General features: G+C 42.2%; 1 protein-coding gene across 1 annotated transcript; it reads right to left on the bottom strand.

Moving 5' to 3' along the window:
- Positions 1 to 13343: 13343 nt before the first annotated feature.
- Positions 13344 to 19490, bottom strand: CCR8 (C-C motif chemokine receptor 8). The gene is made up of 2 exons (XM_004759314.3): positions 19381 to 19490; positions 13344 to 14871 (listed from the first exon to the last, which is right to left on the bottom strand). The coding sequence occupies exon 2, from the start codon at positions 14839 to 14841 to the stop codon at positions 13774 to 13776; it is 1068 nt and encodes a 355-aa protein (XP_004759371.1). The 5' UTR covers positions 14842 to 14871; positions 19381 to 19490; the 3' UTR covers positions 13344 to 13773.
- Positions 19491 to 19864: the final 374 nt, after the last annotated feature.

The raw sequence follows: 19864 nt of genomic DNA, 5'->3' as shown, positions 1-19864 counted from the left end.
CTTTTTTTTTTTTTTGAGAGAGAGCATGTACAAATGCGGGGAGGAGTGATAGCAGTGGTGCAGAGGAAGAGGGGGAGAGGGAATCTTCAGCGGGTGTTCGGGGCTCTATCTCACCACAGGAGATTATGACCTCAGTGGACATTGAAAATCCCAGGCTTACCCAACTGAGCCACCCAGGCACCCCCATACACCGCATTTCTAAGACTTACAGCAATCTAGTAAAATAACTTATTAATAATTGTTATAACATGTTGAAATGTTTTAGATATTTTGGGTGAAATATATTATTAAAATTAATTTGAACTATTTTTTTTAAGATTTTATTTATTTGAGAAAGAGAGAGAACTGAGGGAGAGTGAGAGGGAGAATCAATTCCCTGTGAGCAGAGAGCCAGTGGTAGGACTGGATCCCGAGACCCAGAGATCATGACCTGAGCTGAAATCAGAAACTTAACCAACTTAGCCATCCAGGCACCCCTTTTTCCTTCATCTTCAATATGGCTCCTGGATTATTAAAAATTACACGTGGCTCACTATGTATCTATTAGACCACATTGGTCTAGATGTTTAAGATTATGGTTTAATCTCTCATCAAGGCTCTGGGATTAACATTTATGGTCTCCCAGCTTCCCATTACTCCTGTCTGGCGAAGCTGTGGAAAAGTATCGCTGCTGGAATCCTGACAAACCTGTTGAAAAACGCAGGGACACACCTTCAATGTCCCTGATTATCTGCAGAAGAAAGCGCAAACTTCTCACGGTGACAGGCTTCTCTACTTTCCTGTATCCAGTCTCCATCAGGGAAATCTAGGTCAGGGATAATTTAGGAAGTAAGATGCTGTTTTTTAAGACTTTGTTCCCATGCTATTGAAGCACAAGGAACAGGCAAGAAAGCGGTTTTTTTTTTGTCCCCAGAAGGGATCAAGCAAAGCACAAACATTAAGAAATACATATACAAATCTGTCTGGTGGTTGTTTAATACTTCGCTGCCCCTTGCTCTAAGCTTGAGGCTCATTTTCTTTGTGCAATTGTAGATGACTAAGGTAAAATTTATTTTTATTTTTATTTTTTTAAAGATTTTATTTATTTATTTGACAGCGGTCACAAGCAGGCAGGGGACGGGGGAGCAGGCTCCCTGCTGAGCAGAGAGCCCAACACAGGGCTTGATCCTGGGGTTAAATGGGGGGTGGTTGATCCCAGGGCCTCCAAGATCACTGACCAAGCTGAAGGCAGAAGTTTAACCCACTGAGCCATCCAGGTGCCCCTAAAACTTCTTTTTAAAGGGACAGCTACATTTTCCCCCATAGGGCAAGGATTCCTACTTTTGGGAAACAATGGAGCAGAGGCTGCTCTTAGACCTCTGCTTAGGGCAGAGGTGGGACCCACAATGAAAGCCTACTGCCTGGCCGCCCTACCCCCAGCAGGTATATTGGCTTGGCTCTGGGCTCAGAAGAATTGGGCTATCTTCCAAGGATGGTAGGTGCCTGCCAGGTTTTCCCCCACTATATTTGTTCCTGCCATACTCCCAGCCCTGAAACCCAGGGTTCCTCATCCTCACCCATCCTTCCCCTGTATTCTTGGAGATGTGGAAACATGAGATCATGTGAAAGAAGCATTACCCATTAGCAGATAAGGGAGGGTCTGGGAGCAATACTTACCTAATGGCAAAACTTGGAGCAGTGAGTTAAGAAATAAAAGAAAAATATATGGTGAAAACACTGCATGTGACTTTAGTTTGAAACAAGGTCATTAACATCAGGTACGGCTTCCCTGACTTGTTTGTAGTCAGTGGAAGGTGATTTTTGCTTCTATGACCTAACTACCCCCACTTACACATTCGATCCTCTAAACCCAATCTGGCCCTTTTTTTATGAGTTGGGTGTTAAGGTTTCATGATGCTTTCCCATCCTGGTGACTATAGTCACTTTCAATCCAGGAAGAAATACATGTCAATTTGGATGCATGACCCCCTTTTACAGCTTTATTCACAACAAGCTTTGACATCTGGAGTCTCCACCATCCAAGAAGGAAAAAGCTGGAGTAAGCACAGAAACTGGAGATGGATGGGAGACAGAATCTGCTCCCAACGCAGCTTTGGTTCCCTGCCCTCCAGGGCAGGAGATGAGCCTAACAGGGCTTCGAACCTGTGTCACTTTGTTTAGAAGATGGCGGGAATCCTGAAGAGAACATCAATGAGTTGTCCCCCATACTTCCAGGAAACCAGCTCAGGGAGACTTTTCCTTTTTGTGTACCTGGAGCCAGAGCTGCTTCTGGAATTATCCAGATTCCCTCTACTATTGTCAAACCAATGAGTCCATTTTTCCCTTTGGAAGCCAGGAGGGGTCAAGAGGGGAGACACAAGGCACACGGTATGGCCACAGTCCTCTCCTTCCATCTTCAGAAACCTCTTTACAGCTAGTGGCTTCCAGAGTGGTGAATGTTATGATGGGCTCCATCATGTAACTAATATGAATTCCTCTCCATTTGAACATCCCCTTGACCCCAAACACAGTCTGAAAGATCAGTCTTCAGAGTCTCCAAGAGCACACATTGCCCTCAGCAGTTGAGGAAGTCAACCTCTGTGCCTGGTCTCAATGATAGGCACAGGGGTGCCTGGATGGCTCAGTGGGTTAAAGCTTCTGCCTTCAGCTCAGGTCATGATCCCAGGGTCCTGGGATAGAGCCCCATATCGGGTTCTCTGCTCAGCAGGGAGCCTGCATCCTCCTCTCTCTGCCTGCTTCTCTGCCTACTTGTGATCTCCGTCTGTCAAATAAAATCTTAAAAAAAAAAAAAAAGATAGGCACAACCAGCAGGAAAAAAATTCTAAAGGCTTTGCCAGAAGCTTCGGCAAAGATGATGGTCCTGTCGCTGTTTCAAAGGCTTTGCAAGAGAGGGATACCTTTCTTCCTTTTGTGCCAGTGACTTTGCCTCCAGCCTTACCACTGAGCCGGGGATGACTGGACCGTGAGGGAGAGAAATGAGGTAGAACTATTCATGGGCTGGTCTCTGAGAAAGGGGTGGAAGACTCTGTGGTGTGTGTGTGTGGGGGGGGGGGGGCGGTTGGGGGGATGCCCCTGCAGAGTGGGGGTCTTGGGATTCTACTACTCCAAGGGCCAAGATGTCAGGGTCAATGAAAGGAAGCAGCTGCGAAGCAAACCCAGGTCATGTGCCATTTTGTGTTCAATCATCACATAGAAGCCACATTATGACAAACCATTTTCCTATCTTCTACAACGACCAAGCTCTTCGAGTTTTCCTGCCATCTTCCGAGTGAGGAAAAATATACTACCTTTTGGCTAACAGTTTACAAACGTAAGCACATATTTTCTCCTAGCTCCTGACCAGCTTGAAATGCCCACAGTGCTGAGCAGGACCCACCTGCAGAAGTTCTCTACTACCAAGTAGCTCTACCCACACATGGCAAGCTGTCTTCATCTGCAGCACAATGGCCCTATCAGTAAACTAGCATTCCTTGTGAGATGCTGAGTTTTATTTATCACCTTGACTAGGTGATAATCCCCAGCTATTTATTTTTTTTAAAGATTTTATTTATTTGTTAGAGAGAGAGAGAGAAAGCAGGGGGAGGGAAAGAGAGAGAGAAAGAAGCAGGCTTCCTGTTGAGAGGGGGATCATGACCTAATCCAAAGGCAGATGCTTAACCAGCCAAGCCACCCAGGTGCCCCAATCCCCAGTTATTCAATCAGCACTAATCTAGGAGTTGCTGGGAAGGTATTTTGTAGATGTGATTAACATCTACAATCAGTACACTGTAGGTGAAGGAGATTATCTTCAATAATCTCAGTGAGCCTAACCTAATCTAGCTGGAGGGCCTTAAGAACAAAATTGAGGCTCTTCCCTGACAAAGAAGAAATTCTGCCTCAGGACTGCAGCTTTAGTTCTCAAAACTTTCTTTCTTTCTTTTTTAAGATTTTTTAAAAAAATGTATTTATTTGACAGAGATCACAAGCAGGCAGGCAGAGAGAGAGGAGGAAACAAGCTCCCCGCTGCAGGCTCCCCGCTGCAGGCTCCCCGCTGCAGGACTCGATCCCAGGACCCTGAGATCATGACCTGAGCCGAAGGTAGAGGCTTTAACCCACTGAGCCACCCAGGCGCCCCATACTTCTCCTCAAAAGTTTCTGACATGATGGCCTGCCCTGTGGATTTCGGGTTTGCCAGTCGTCACAAGTGCATAAACCAATTACCTGAAATAAATCTATCTAAGATCTACTATATATTAATAATTATATAATAATATTTCATAATATATTAATACTATATAATTAACATAATATAATATATAAATATATGGTTTATTATATATTATACATAATATATAATTAATTTATGTTATCTATTATGTACTGTTATTACATATAATATACAATACATAATATATAATATATGCTATGGTATTAATAGATTATATATTACTATTAGTCTATGTATTAAAGTATTAATAGATATTAATATACTTATATTAATATTTATACTATATTGTATAGCTATATTGATTGATATATTACTCTGATATTTATAAATATGTATATATACACATATATATACATATTTCTCTGGAGAGCTCTGACCAATGCACCTGTTTCCCCTCCTTGGGGGACAGAGGCTGTGTCGTCCCCATCCCTGTTTGCCCTTGAGAGCCCACTGAGGCAGAGCACTAGCATGCAGGGAAAGTGGCCATTGGGAGCAGGCAGTGATGCCTGCATCCAGTCTTGACTTTGTCACCTGCTATCTGGGCATTCACCTCAGTTTCCCAATTTCTCAAATTGGAAATAAAAGTACCTACCTCCCGGGATTACAGTAAAGATCAAATGAAGTAATATGCATGTCAGTTTTAAGTAAGAGATGAATTCAGTGTAAGGAATTATCATTTCAGTAGGGGCCCAGTAATTTTTTGTAGACTGACTTAGATATTTACAAGCACACTGGTTGGCCTTTCCCTAAATCAGAGGTGGCCAAAAATAACCCATCAGCATCCTCTGTAGATTACATTTACATTGAACAAATAACCATCTTCAAGCTTTTTACCTTGTCCCTGGCTTAAAAAGGAACATCTAAGATTGGTCCATGAGAAAAGCAAAAATAGAATGTCCTCTTTGCCATCAGGATTGCTGCATGAGCCCTTATTTTCTTTCATATACATGGAATAACCCCACAACAGCTCACACCTAACTTGGGCACAGGCAAGGAAATAGATCTCTCTCTCTCTCTCTCTCTCTCTTTTTAATTGAGAGAGTGCAAGGGAAAGACTGGCCCCTCAGGAGGAACAGGTCTCCAAGGCAGAAAGGCTCTCCAAGCCCTACCCCTGAGGGAGGTCCTCAGGAAACCCCACTGCCCTAGCTTCCACCTCCATGGCTCCACACTCCCCTGAGGGAGAAGAGTGGCTTCTGGGGAGAAGACGTTAGCACTGTGAGGAGTGGACTACCCGTGGATTCTGGATGCCACAGTTTCTATCAACTGAATATCAAATACTAATCTGAAATGCACTGATTTTTGGCAGGCGAAAATCCTGCCTGTAAAGTAAGCAAATATGTCCTCTCCCCTCATTACCAAGGTCCGAAATTTAGGTAAGATTTCTCTGTACAGTATCATCTCCGGGACACGGGGAGGATTTAGATGACTTAGAGTTCAAGTGTGAAGCCTCCGATACATACAGTCCAAACACTCTTGAACACCTGCACTGTTGCTGCGAATCTCAAAACAGAAATTCTGACAGGTTAGTCACATAAAATCAGAAGCCTTCCAACTGCCTCTTCCTGTCCCTTCAGCTTTTGCATGGGGGCTCCTTCACCCTACAGGATCGCAGTTCAAACTGACCACTAGAGGGAGCAAGAGCCCTGTTCCCCGCAGGTTGTGGCTCCTGGCCTCCTGGACAGCAGGATACCTGACTAATGGTGTTATTCTCATTTTACAGACTTGAAAACTGATGCTCAGTGCAGTCAAGGAACAAATAGCAGGAAGTACAGTGTACTAATGGGAAGAAATTATGGAGACCGAATTCAAATGCTGCTCTACCAGCTACTTGCTGGCAAAAGAGAACCCAACAGGAAACAGTGAAGATTGGGATCATTACTTTTTGTAATTTCCTATAAATGAGAATCTATATTTCTTTCCATCTGTGTAGGTAAGAAAGGGCATATACAGGAAACTGAGTAAGCCAATAAACAAGCCAGAAAAAAAGTAGGAACTGTCCAAGAACAGGAAGGACTAATTGGCACTGGCAAATACGAATAATAACCAGTTAGAAGGAACAAGAAGGGGTTGCTTTGTGATGGATTGTCCAGAATTACTGGGAGGAGAGCTGGCCACCTGTGTCTGGTCCTCTCCTGGGTGAGCCTCCTGTTGTAAAAGCATGGATGTAAGGAGGCATAATAAGCCCGATGGCCAACCAAGGTGAACCACCTCAGGGAAGTGGCAGGGAAAAGACTGTGTCTTGGAATTGTGACCACTGGGTCACTGAGGCTTACCAGACTACAAGTCCTCATGTGCAAGTGGGAATCCTTCCAACATGCAAATCTGACCATTTTGTTCTTCTATGTATACTTCTTCTGGATAAGGCCAGAAATCTTTAACATGGCAGCTCAGGCTCCAGGCTTTCTCTCTGACCTGCTCTTTGTCCTCCATTCCCTACCTCTCAACACTTCTGCTTTTGGAGTTCTGGGAACCTAACATGCTCTCTCTCACCTCTGGACATTGATACTTGCTCTGCCTGGGGAAAACAGACCTATGTATTAAATACATACATGAATTAATGAGTCAAATCAGAACGGTATCAGGCATAGCCTGTGTTGGGGTCTGTTATCAAAGGAATGAGACTGAGACAAATTAAAAGTTACATAAAGCCTTATTCTATGCCAAGCATTAGAAGTTAGACTGACCGGCCAGGGGAACGAGACTGAGACCAAGTGAAAGTTATGTAGAGCTTTTTTTTTTTTTTTTTTTTAAGATTTTATTTATTTGACAGAGAAAGATCACAAGTAGGCAGAGAGGCAGGCAGAGAGAGAGGAGGAAGCAGGCTCCCTGCTGAGCAGAGAGCCCGATGCGGGACTCGATCCCAGGACCCTGAGATCATGACCTGAGCCAAAGGCTGTGGCTTAATCCACTGAGCCACCCAGGCACCCTGTAGAGCTTTATTCTATGCCAAGCATTAGAAGTCAGACTGACAGGCCAGGGCTGCCTCCGAAGAAAGGAACCCCCTCCCGAACTCACAGGCTGGTTTTATAAGGCATAACTGCAGACCCAAGGTACGTGGCTTCTATTGTTAAGGCGTTTACTCCCAGAATCGATACCCGGAACCATACCAGGAACTACGGGGGCCTTTATTCCCGGAATGAAGTCCGTGGATGTAAACAACAATATGGCTATCTAGGCAATATGGAGTTGCTCTGGCTAAGCAGGCCCTAATAGTTAAACAGGTTTTAACATTAAATCGGCCCTAACAGTCTGCCACCTCTTTGGGCTTTTCAGGTTCCCAGCAGCCTCTTCCAGTCTAGTGTAAGGATTATTCCCCATCCCAGGGCTGCCTGGAGCCCCACAATGGTGGAGTTTATAAAGAACTCATGGAGAAGACTGTGGATGGGTCATAGATACGACTTTCAGGTTGTTGGTGCTCTGTGCAGTTTCTTAAAGAGGCAGACCTTGCTAGAATTGCTAAAGCTGACCCTGGTAAGTTTGAACCCCTGTATCAGGAATGCATAACCTGAGCTGGAGGGGGGCTCTGAGTAATGCAGAACTGTTGGCAAAACTTTGCTTATGTGTGGGCATTTTCCTCAAAGACGCTCTGTGCCCCCAGAGCATCTCTCTGGTGTGGCTTGCCTTAGCCTGAGAGCCAGGTAGAAGTCCTGCATACCTACCTCACCCTAGTTCTTAGCCCTATCTTGTTCCAGGTGCCCATTCCTTTATTCATTCAACAACTATTAGTTAAGCACGTATCACACTTACTGGCATCAGTGTAAGAAATCACTCCAAGAAAAGACGATCTACAAAGAAAGGAGATGACAGTATAAAGTTCTGTGAAGACACAGATTATCAGGAAATTGCTACATGGTTACATTTCAATGAGAATTTCAGTGTCTGGACATTCAGAATGAGGAGTTTGTCTTTCATTATTAGTGATCCAACATAAAAATGGAGCCCATGGGATATTCAGAATAGAGTAAATTTGTGTCTAAAGCAGGAGAAAGAAGCAAACTTATCGTGGTTTTCAAGATTTACACTTTGTGGAGGAGTAGTGTGTGAATGTCCTAGGCACATATTTAAATATTTTAAAATAGGGCGCCTGGGTGGCTCAGGCCGCTGCCTTCGGCTCAGGTCATGATCTCAGGGTCCTGGGATCGAGTCCCGCATCGGGCTCTCTGCTCAGCAGGGAGCCTGCTTCTCTTCTCTCTCTCTCTGCCTGCCTCTCAGTGTACTTGTAATTTCTCTCTGTCAAATAAATAAATAAAATCTTTAAAAAATAAATAAATAAATAAATAAATAAATAAATATTTAAAAATAAAGTTGTTGGGATGCTTTCCTAAAATGAGTAGGCTATATGGTCAATATAATGTGTGTCAGTTTTGCAGAATGTATCATCTGTTGTTGAAATTATGTTGTTAATTTGGAAAAGAAAAGAAAAAAATTGTCCTGAAGTCAGAAATCATCCTTTTGCATACTATATAATGGGATCTGACAGAATATTCTATCTAAACGTGATTTTTAGATTTTATACACATTATGTTTCTTCTATCTCTCTAATAAATATATCTTTTTTTAAAAGATAAAGATAAAAGCAGAAATCAGTGTAAAGGCAGAAACAAAAAATTAACAAATCCGAAAGCATGTTTTTTTTTTTTTAAAGATTAATAAAATTAATAAACCTCATAAGACTGATCAGGAACAAAAGAGAAAATACAAAGCACCAATGACTTGGTGTGAATTATGAATGAAATTATCCTGAGTGAAATAAGTCAAGCAGAGAGAGTCAATTTCATATGGTTTCATTTATTTGTGGAGCATAACAAATAACATGGAGGACATGGGGAGATGGAGAGGAGAAGGGAGTTGAGGGAAATTGGAAGGGGAGATGAACCATGAGAGACTATGGACTATGAAAAACAATCTGAGGGTTTTGAAGCGGGGGGGGGGGGGAGGTTGAGGGAGCCAGGTGGTGGGTATTATAGAGGGCACGGATTGCATGGAGCACTGGGTGTGGTGCAAAAACAATGAATTCTGTTACGCTGAAAAGAAATTTTTAAAAAAATGAATGACAGAAATTTTAAAAAGAATGAAAAAGGACATTACTTCATATTTTCATAAAAATAATATAAGAAGATATTAGAAGGAAACTTTTGCTAACTTGACAACTTAAACTGGGAAAATTCCTTTAAAATCACAACTTTCTGGAGCACCTGGGTGGCTCAGTGGGTTAAAGCCTCTGCCTTCGGCTCAGGTCATGATCCCAGAGTCCAGGGATCGAGCCCCACATCAGGCTCTCTGCTCAGCAGAAGTTTGCTTCTCCTCTCTCTCTGCCTAAAAAAAAATATTTTTTAAAAAATAAATAAATAAAAAATCACAACTTTCCAAAACTGAGACAAGCAAAGACCGAAAGTCTGAATAATCTTTATCTGCCAAAGGAACTGAATGCATAATTGGAAATCTTGCTATGGAGAAATCCCAGATGACTTCACTAATGGATTTTACTACTATCGCTTCTCGGCCTTTTGGCTAAGATCAAGTGTACTAATGGATTTTACTAAACCTTTAGGGGGGAAGTAACACGCAATATTTTGCACAAAGTCTTTCAGAGTAGTGGCAAAAGGAATACTTTCAAACACATTCTTGGAGATCACATCTGACCAGGACATTTTTAAAAATTAAAGTATAATTAACATATAATAGTTTCAGGTATATAATATAGTGGTTCAACAATTTTGTACATTTCTCAGTGTTCATCTCAGTGCCCATACACAGTAAGTCACCAGACAATACTGACTGTATTTCCTATGCTGTGCTTTTCATCTCCAGGACTGGTTTATTTTATTATTTTAACACTGAAAATTTGTACCTCTTAATTCTCTATTTCATACATCCCCCCCTCCACTTCCCCTCTGTCAACCACTAGTTCATTTTCTGTATTTAAGAGTCTGGATTTCTCTCTCTCCTCTCTCTCTCTTTTTGGTTCATTTGTTCTCTTTCTTAAATTCCATATACAAGGGGCAACTGGGTGGCTCAGTTAACTGCCTTTGGCTCAGGTGATGATCCCAGAGTCCCAGGATCGAGTCCCGCATCAGGCTCCCAGCTCCATGGAAGTCTGCTTCTCCCTCTGACCTTCCCTCTCGTGCTCTCTCTCAAATAAATGAATAAAATCTTTATTTATTCATTTATTCATTATTTAAAAAAAATCCATATACAAGTGAAATCACATGGTATCTGTTTTTCTATCTATGACTTATTTCACTTAGCATAGTACATCTAGGTCCTCCACGTTGTTGCAGATCTGACCAGATCATTTTATTTTTTTAAAAAATTTTTTCTTTTTACTTAAACTCAATTAATTAACATTTTTAAAAAAGATTTTACTTATTTATTTATCAGAGAGAGAGAACACAAGTAAGGGCAGCTGCAAGCAGAGGGAGAAGCGGGCTCCCTCCTGAGCAAGAAGGCTGATGTGGGACTCAATCCTAGGACTCTGGGATCATGATGTGAGCTGAAGGCAGACCCTTAACTGACTGAACCATCCAGGCATCCCCAATTAATTAACATTTAATGTATTATTAGTTTCAGAGGTAGAAGTCAGTGATTCATCAGTCTTATATAACACCCAGCACTCATTACATAATGTGTCCTCCTTAATGTCCATCACCCAGTGACCCCAGCCCCTCACCTTCCTCCCCTCCAGCAACCCTCTGTTTCCTATGATTAAGAGTCTCTTACGGTTTTTCTCCCTCTGAATTCATCTTATTTTATTTTTTCCTCTCTTCCTTATGATCTTTTGTTGTTGTTGTTGTTTTGTTTTGTTTTAAGATTTCATTTATTTATTTGACAGAGAGAGATGACAAGCAGGCAGAGAGGCAGGCACAGAGAGAGGAGGAAGCAGGCTCCCCGCTGAGCAGAGAGCCCGATGTGGGGCTCGATCTCAGGACCCTGAGATCATGACCTGAGCCAAAGGCAGCGGCCCAACCCACTGAGCCACCCAGGCACCCCGATCTTTTGTTTTGTTTCTAAAATTTCATGTATGAGTGAGATCATATGATAATTGTCTTTCTCTGATTGACTTATCTAACTTAGCATAATATTTTCTAGTTCCATCCAGGTCATTGCAAATGGCCAGATTTCATTTTTGTATTTTTGGTTTTCTTAACTGCTGAGTATATATATATATATATATATATATATATATATATATATATATCACATCTTCTTTATCCGTTCATCTATCGATGGACATCTGGGCTCTTTCCATAGTTTGACTATTGTGGACACTGCTGCTATAAACATTCAGCTGCATGTGTCCCTTTGGATCACTACATTTGTATCTTTAGGGTAAATACCTAGTAGTGCGATTGATGGGTTGTAAAGTAGCTCTGTTTTCAACTTTTTGAGGAACCTCCACACTGTTTTCCAGAATGGCTGCACCAGCTTGCATTCCCACCAACAGTGTAAGAGTGTTCCCCTTTCTCTGCAACCTTACCAACATATGTCGTTTCCTGACTTGTTCATTTTAGTCACTCTGACTGATGTGAGGTGGTATCTCATTGTGGTTTGGATTTGTATTTCCCAGATGCCAAGTGATATTGAACATTTTTGCATGTGTCTATTGGCTATTTGGATGTCTTCTTTGGAGAATTGTCTGTTCATGTCTTCTGCCCATTTCTTGACTAGGTTAGCTCTTCTTTGGGTGTTGAGTTTGATAAGTTTCTTACAGATTTTGGATACTAGCCCTTTATCTGATAAGACAATTGTGATATCTTCTCCCATTCTGTTGGTTGTCTTTTTTTCGCCCCGACTGTTTCCTTTGCTGTGCAAAAGCTTTTTATCTTGATGAAGTCCCAATAATTCATTTTTGCCTTTGTTTTCCTTGCCTTTGGAGATAGATGGGTCTAGCAAGAAGTTGCTGCTGCCGAGTCACAGAGGTTGCTGCCTGTGTTCTCTTCTAGGATAGATTCCTGCCTTACATTGAGGTATTTCATCCATTTTGTGTGTGGTGTAAGGAAATGGTCCAGTTTCATTCTTCTGCATGTGGCTGTCCAATTTTCCCAACACCATTTGTTGAAGAGATAGTCTTTTTTCCATTAGATATTCTTTCCTGTTTTGCCACACATTAGTTGACCATAGAGTTGGAAGTCCATTTCTGGGCTCTCTATTCTGTTCCATTGATCTATGTGTTTGTTTTTGTGCCAGTACCATGCTGTCTTGATGAATACAGCTTTGTAATGGAGCTTAAAGTCCAGAACTGTGATGCCACCAGTTTCATCTTTCTTTTTTCTACATTCCTTTGGTTATTCAGAGTATTTTCTGGTTCCATATGGATTTTAGGATTATTTATTTAGTTGATGGTATTTTGATAGGGATTGCATTGGATGTATAGATTGCTCTAGGTAGCATAGACATTTTAACAATATTTGTTCTTCCAATCCATGAGCATGGAATGTTTCTCCATCTCTTTGTGTCTTCCTCAATTTCTTTTGTAAGTGTTCTATAGTTTTTACAGTACAAATCCTTTATGTCTTTGGTTAGGTTTATTCCTAGGTCTCTTATGGTTTTTGGTGCAGCTGTAAATGAGATCTACTCCTTAATTTCTCTTTCTTCTGTCTCATTGTTAGTATATAGAAATGCAACTAATTTCTGGGCATTGATTTTATATCCTGCCAAATTGCTGAATCCCTGTATGAGTTCTAGTAATTTTGGGGTGGAGTCTGTTGGATTTTCCATATAGAGTATCCATGTCAACTGCAGAGAATGAGAGCTTGACTTCTTTGCCAATTTTGGATGTCTTTCTTTTTTTTAAGATTTTACTTATTTGAGACAGAGGCAGTGAGAGAGAGCATGAGCGAGGAGAAGGTCAGAGGGAGAAGCAGACTCCCCGTGGAGCTGGGAGCCTGATGCGGGACTCGATCCCAGGACTCCAGGATCATGACCTGAGCCGAAGGCAGTCGTCCAACCAACTGAGCCACCCAGGCATCCCTCGGATGCCTTTTATTTCTCTTTTTTATCTGATTGCTGAGGCTAGGACTTCTAGTACTACGTTGAACATAGGTGGTGATAGTGGATACCCTGCCATGTTTGACCATCTTTTAAAAGGAAAATTACAGGGTAATATTTCTCATGAACACAGATAAGAATTTTCCAAGAATCCAATTATTTATTAAAATGATCATGAACAAGGGGTCATTTTTTCCAGGGAAAATACAAGTTGATTTAAAATAAGAAAATCAGACAATGTAGTTCACCAAATTAACAGAATGATAGAGGAAAGAAAGCTATATGATCACCTTAATAGATGTGAAAAAGCATTTGAGATGTGATAAAGGTACTACAAAACTAAGAAACAAATCCCAAATCTAACGTTATACTAAATAGTGAGATAGATAGACTATTTCCAGAAAATAGTAACAAAATCTTTGAGAGCTGAGAAAGTTAATTTGCAATAACAGGAATTCATTAACCATCATGAAATATGCCTTGTGTCTGTAACAACATTTCTAAGAGTATTCCTTCAAGTAGCCTCAGACTCCAGTGTAAATCATTTTTGTCTCCTAAAAGAACCCCCCCCGCCCCCGTCACAAAATGTAGTCTGTGCTGGAGGAGCGGGAGGGGTGCTGACAGGAGGAGGGAGGTTTTTCCCAGCCCTCCCTAGGTATTTGTCTTCCTACAAAGAGGAGGCCATAATTGGAAATCTTTTGGAATATTTCTGAGAGGTGTTTCTTGAATTTCTCACCCATGAAAGCATAGATCACAGGGTTCACACAGCAGTGAGTGAAGGAAATGGTTTCTGTGACATGAGTGGCATAAATCAGTCGCTGGCTCAGGACACATCCATCCAAGATGTTCATGTTGAGCAGAGAAGTGAGGAAGAGGACCACATTGAATGGGACCCAGAAGAGTAAAGATGCGATCACCACAATGAGCACCAATTTGATGGCCTTGGTCTTGTTGTGATTTTGGCAGCTCTTCAGCTGGTGCAGAATGCTAATGTAGCAGAACATAAGGATGGTGAATGGGATCAACAGACCTAAGATATTCATTTCAAAGTGGATGAAGATCTTCCACTTCAGAGTCTGTTGATTGTAAGATGAATAACACTGTAGAATGCCATCTTCAGAGGCCACTTGATACACCACTAGTAATGGGCTGGTGGCCATGATAGCAATCAGCCACACAGCCAGACTCAGGGCTGTGCCCATCCTGGCTGTCCTCACTTTCATGGCATAGACCGCATGGACAATTGCCAGGTACCTGTCCACACTCATGAGGGTTATAAAAAACATGCTGCTGAAGAAGCCAATGTAATAAAAACCAGAGACCACCTTGCACATTACAGTTCCAAACACCCACTGGTCCAGCTGATAGTGGGTCTGGAAGGGGAAGGAGAAGACAAAAAGCAAGTCAGAAAGGACCAGGTTCAAGAGGTATACGTCGGTGATGCTCCTCAGCTTCTTGCAGGCTACAAGGACAAGGATGACCAGGATGTTTCCCAGAAGACCAAATACAAACAAGACACAGTAAAAGACAGCAAGAAGCAACTTGCTGTCTCTTTGGATAAGTTCCCCATCACAGGGGCTTGACATGGTATCAGGATAGTAGTAGTCGGTTACCGTCGTCACATTGGGCTCCAGCGTATAATCCATCAAAGCAGGAGGACCAGGTCAGAGAGACACCTAAGAGAGATTCATTCCTTAAAAATATTTTTATTTAAAAATATAGATTGAATTCTAACTGCCTCCCCCATTCATATGCTGAAGCTCTAAATCCCTGTAATAGGCTGAACACTTGTGTTCTCCCAAAATTCATTTTAAATGAATTTACCCCACCTTGTGATGGTATTAAGCAGTGGGTTCTTTGGGAAGTAATTGGGTTAAATGAGGTCACAGGAGGGTAGAGCCCTCATAAATACAATGAGTGTCCGTATAAGAATCACAAGAGAGCTTGCTTCTTCTCTCTGCTCACAGCCATGTGAGGTTATAAGGAGAAGTCGGCTCTCTGCAACCTGGAACAGGGTTCTCACCAGAGCCTGCTGGTACCCTGATTTTGGACCTCCCAGACTCTAGAATAGTGAGAATTAAATTCCAGTTGTTTATAAACCATCCAGTCTCTGTTATTCTGTTATAGCAGCCCAAACTGACCAAGACACCACCTATGTCACCATATTTGGAGATGAGCCAGTAAAGAGGTAAGTATAGTTAAATATATCATAAGGGTGGGGTTCCAATCCTTAGGCCTGGCGTCCTTTTAAGAAGAAGAGTCACCCAAGCTTGCAAGCTCGCTCTCTCTCTCTCTCTCTTTCTCTCTCTGCATGTACAGGGAAAAGACCAAGGAGGACCCAGCAAGAAGATGGATGGCTGCAAGCCAGGAAGAGAGGTCTCACCACCGGCCCTGTTGGCACCCTGATCTTGGACCTCTAGCTTTCAGGACCGTGACAAAATTAATTTCCTTTTTCTGGCTTTTCCTTATGGCAGCCTGATACTGATGAGTGGATGCCGTTACAGCAAATACCTAAGTGGCTTTGGAAATGGGAATGGGTGGAGAATCCTTTCCACCCGCTAGAAAAACCCGAGGTTGCCTTGAAGACACTGTTGGTGGCGATCTGGACGGTGAAAGTGATTATGCTGAGGGTTTGGGACGAAGAGAGGGCTGGAAAGAGAGCTTCCGTGGTCTGGGAGAATACAGGTATCACCGTGGACCGAACGGGAGCGGAAATACGGATGTTAAAGGCGAGGTCTCCGGCAGAAATGAGGAACATGTTATGAGAAGTGGAGGAATTAGATTCCTGCTCTAAGCGGCAGAGAACTTGGCTGAATTGTTGCTAGCGTTTTGCGGAAGATTGGACATTTGGCTGGGGTATTCCTAAGCCAAGTGTTAAGAGGCTTCTCTGCGCCAATAACTGTAAAGTGCTAGAGGAGAGAGGTAAGTTGAAGGAGTTACACAAAGAGGAATCAGAACACGAAGATTGGGAAACCTGTCCGAATCACAGAAATGAGGAAGCGTTTCTGGAGAGTACGCCCAAGATGGGGCCAGACCCGAGCGGGCGGAAGGCGGAGGCTTTAACCCACTGAGCCACCCAGGCGCCCCACCCACGGAGCCGTTTCAACAGAAACGGCTGCCGGTTTGGCCTGAAGCTGCAGAGACAGGACAAAATAAACCAACGCGTTTGAACTTCTAGGATTCTACAAGATGGGACAGTAGAGCTATTTGCCTGCGAGTACGTCTTATCCTTCAAGAAAACGAAGGAATGACAGAATACATTACAGAAGGCACTCTCCGCATAGGTGCAATGGGCAAGCCTGTTCCCTCTCCTTCCCGCAGGAGGCTCAGCCGCTCCGGGCCGTGCGGGCGGGGCTCCCGCCTGGGGCTCTAAGGTGATGCTGCCACCTAGTGGGCCCAGAGGGCAGAGCACCTGGGCAAAAAAGATTATCCTTGACAACCTAATTGAATTTGCCCTGTTAGCTTTGAGGCTTGCCTGGGACCCACGACCCTTCTGTTCTTTCTCGTTTGTTCCCTGCGGAATAGGAATGTCTGTCCTATGCCTGTCCCACCGCTGTATTTTCGAATGCATAATTTGTCTGGTTTCACAGGCTTACAGCTGGAGAGGAGTTCAGCCTCAGGATGAATCATATCTCAGATCTCACTAATACCCAGGTAAGATTTTGGATCTAGAATTGGTGCTGGAATGGGTTAAGACTTTGGGAGCTGTTGAAATGGAGTGCATGCATATACGTTATACTTTGAAGACATGAATTTTGGGAAGCCAGATGTCAGGATGTTAGGTCGGGATGTTAAAGACTGAATTGATTGAAGCCCATAGATTGAAGCTCTAATTCTTACTGTGATGATATTTGGAGATAGGGCTTGAGGAGATAATTGAGGATAAATGATGTTGTAAGGGTGAGGTTTTGATCTGATTGGACTGGTGTTCTTTTGAGAAGAGGAAGACATACCAAAGACCCACCTCTCTCTTAATACATGCCCAGAGAGAGAGAGTCATAGGGGTACAAATTGAGAAAGTGACTGTCTGCAAGCCAGGAAGGAGCACTTATCAGGAACCCAATACGTCAGCACCTTGACCTTAGACTTCTAGCCTCCAGAACTGTGAGAAAGTACATTTCTGCCATTTGAGCCACCAGGCATATGGTATATTGTTACAGCAGTGGAAACAGATCAAGGAGTCCAGGGTAGGGGGAGGAACATATATGGGAACTGTCTGTAATTTCCATCCAAATTTCCGGTAAACCTAAAGCTTCTCTAAACAGTGAGGTCTATTAACATGTTTTAAAAATTGAAAACTGAGGTGTCTCCCTAGCGTAGTAGGCAGCGCGTCAGTCTCATAAAAATTGAAACTGCCCCAGCTCACCAATTCGGGGGGACTGGGTGGAACAAGAAAAGCCAAAATTTTTGAAGACAATTAAAATAACTATAGTTCTGCCACCCAGAATTAGCAATTGCTAACATATTGTCAGATTTGCTTTTGGTTCTTTTTTCTTTCTTCCACTGTCTTCCTGCCTTTCTAATGCAATACAGATGAAGCCAAGGTTCTCTTTAACTACCCAACTGATCCCCAGGCCCCAGAAGCAACTACTGAAACCAGTTGGATATGGTTCATTCCAGCTTCCCCCTGTACTTTTACGTACTTAACTGTACTCTTAAATAATTTATAATATTGTTTTGTGCTCACTTTTGACCCACACAAATGGTTGTCACATCTCTCTTTTTGTATCTTGCTTTTCTTCTCCCCACACTATTGTTTTAAAAATACAGCCACGCTCTTCTAAAGAGTTCAGATTATTCTTTTCACTGCTTTTATAAGCACCATAAATAATTACTTTAAAAATGCAATAGAAATAAAGGATCCCAATCATCCTAGCAACAAAAACTGCTAAGATTTCTAAGGACAAACGTGATAGAAACTGCGGTTCGGTTATGTGAAATATTATAAAACTTTGTTGAAGGTCATCAATGAGGACACGATTAAAAAGGAAACATATGCTCTATGTGAAGGAAGACACAACAATTACAACATGATAATTCTCAGATTGATACTTACATTCAAGACACTTCCAATTTGGGCACTATTTTTCCAATGTGTTTGGTTGCTGAACGTTCAGACGCCCTAGTCCACTAGGCCATCTTTCTTTGTATAATTGGAAATGCCTAGCAAGTTAGCCATTTTTAAAGTTATTAATTTTATTTAAGTTTGTACCCAAAATGGGTTTAAAAACATAGTTTCTGAAGTATGGACGTGGGTCTTTTTTTTTTTTTTTGTGGCTAGAATCTCTCAAAATAATAGTCTCTCCTCCTACATCTTCCTTCCTACTTGTCTGACAGTTGTTTAAAAAAATAATTTTCAGTTTGCCTTCCTTCTGTTCTGCTCTCCTAATATCCTAGAATAAGGGGTGGTCCTCAACTCATTCGTTCCCCAGATCCTTTCTGCTGACTCCTAACCCATTCTTCCTTCATGCTCTCTCATCAGTAAAGTCTAGGTGAAGTATTAAGGATGTCCATCATTTATTACAGCAGACAAGGTGTTTTAGATGCATTCTTTCATTCATTTCTCTTGAATCCCTGGGAAGCAGGTCCTCCTACTTCCTTTCTGTTTCTGGAATTAGGGTTGAATCTGAATCCCAGAGACTGTAAGTCCATTGACTAAAGTTACAGAGAGGGAGGCTGTAGAGCCAGGACTTGAAACTACTTCTGCTCTGAACCCTTTTTCCTCTTCCATATTTAGCTGCTTTTGTGGGGAGAGCAAAAGCAAACCAATCTTTTAGAAGTTGAGCCACCTGACTTTCAAGTTCTCAACTACCTTGTAGCTGTGTAACGGTTTGTCTGATAGAAGCCTTGTAACCAGCCTAAGGACAGACTCCTCTCAGATGCCTGATGATAAGAGGTATTTTCTTAACAAACTTTGCACTCTTGTAGGAGCTTTCACTCCCTCCTAGCGTCCTGCAGAGAAAATGGCATGGCTTGCTTTCCTCAGTCAGATCCAGGACTGGCCACTAAGATATCTGCAGGTTTGTGCACTCAGGACAAGCAAAGATTTAAAAATATCTGTATGTATTCACCTCTTCTACCAGGCTTCTGAAATATTTGCCTTCCCTTTGCTTTTTTCCCAAGGACGTAAAAGTGTTCCTGCTTACTTCTATCCTTCTTCCCCAAGGATGCTAATGAATACATACCTTAATTAGAGCCTTTGTTCTGGAGATTTCAGTGTTGTTAATTCTTCACAGAATCTGCCCTCTGTGTCTGCAGCCCAGTGAGCAAGAGCTCCTCTCTCGAGGGTGGTATCTTATCTGTTTGTGGTGAGTGGCAGAATAGGGGTGGATCTACCATCCCACTGTTATTTAAAAAGTTTTAAAAAATTGTTCTCACCCAAGAACACACACAGATGGCAAGTGAGCATATGAAAATATGCTCGCCACCTTATCATTGTCATTAGGGAATCTTAAATTAAAACAACAGAGAAATACCACTGCCTGATTATTAGAATGGCTAAAGTCCAAAACACGGACAACACCAAATGCTAAAGAGGATGCAGAACAGGAGGAACTCTCATTTATTGCTGGTGGGAATGCAAAATTGTACCGCTACTTTGGAAGACAGTTTGGCAACTTTCTTTTGGACAGATTGGTAATTTTTTTTTAAAGGCTTCTTTTTTCCTAA

Source organism: Mustela putorius, unplaced genomic scaffold (genome assembly GCF_011764305.1).
Source record: "Mustela putorius furo isolate JIRA1106 unplaced genomic scaffold, ASM1176430v1.1 tig00003834_pilon_pilon_pilon, whole genome shotgun sequence".
In the NCBI taxonomy this organism is placed as follows: Eukaryota; Metazoa; Chordata; class Mammalia; order Carnivora; family Mustelidae; genus Mustela; species Mustela putorius.
The sequence above is the reverse complement of the archived record's forward strand: the minus strand, read 5'-3'. Positions and strand labels throughout refer to the sequence as shown.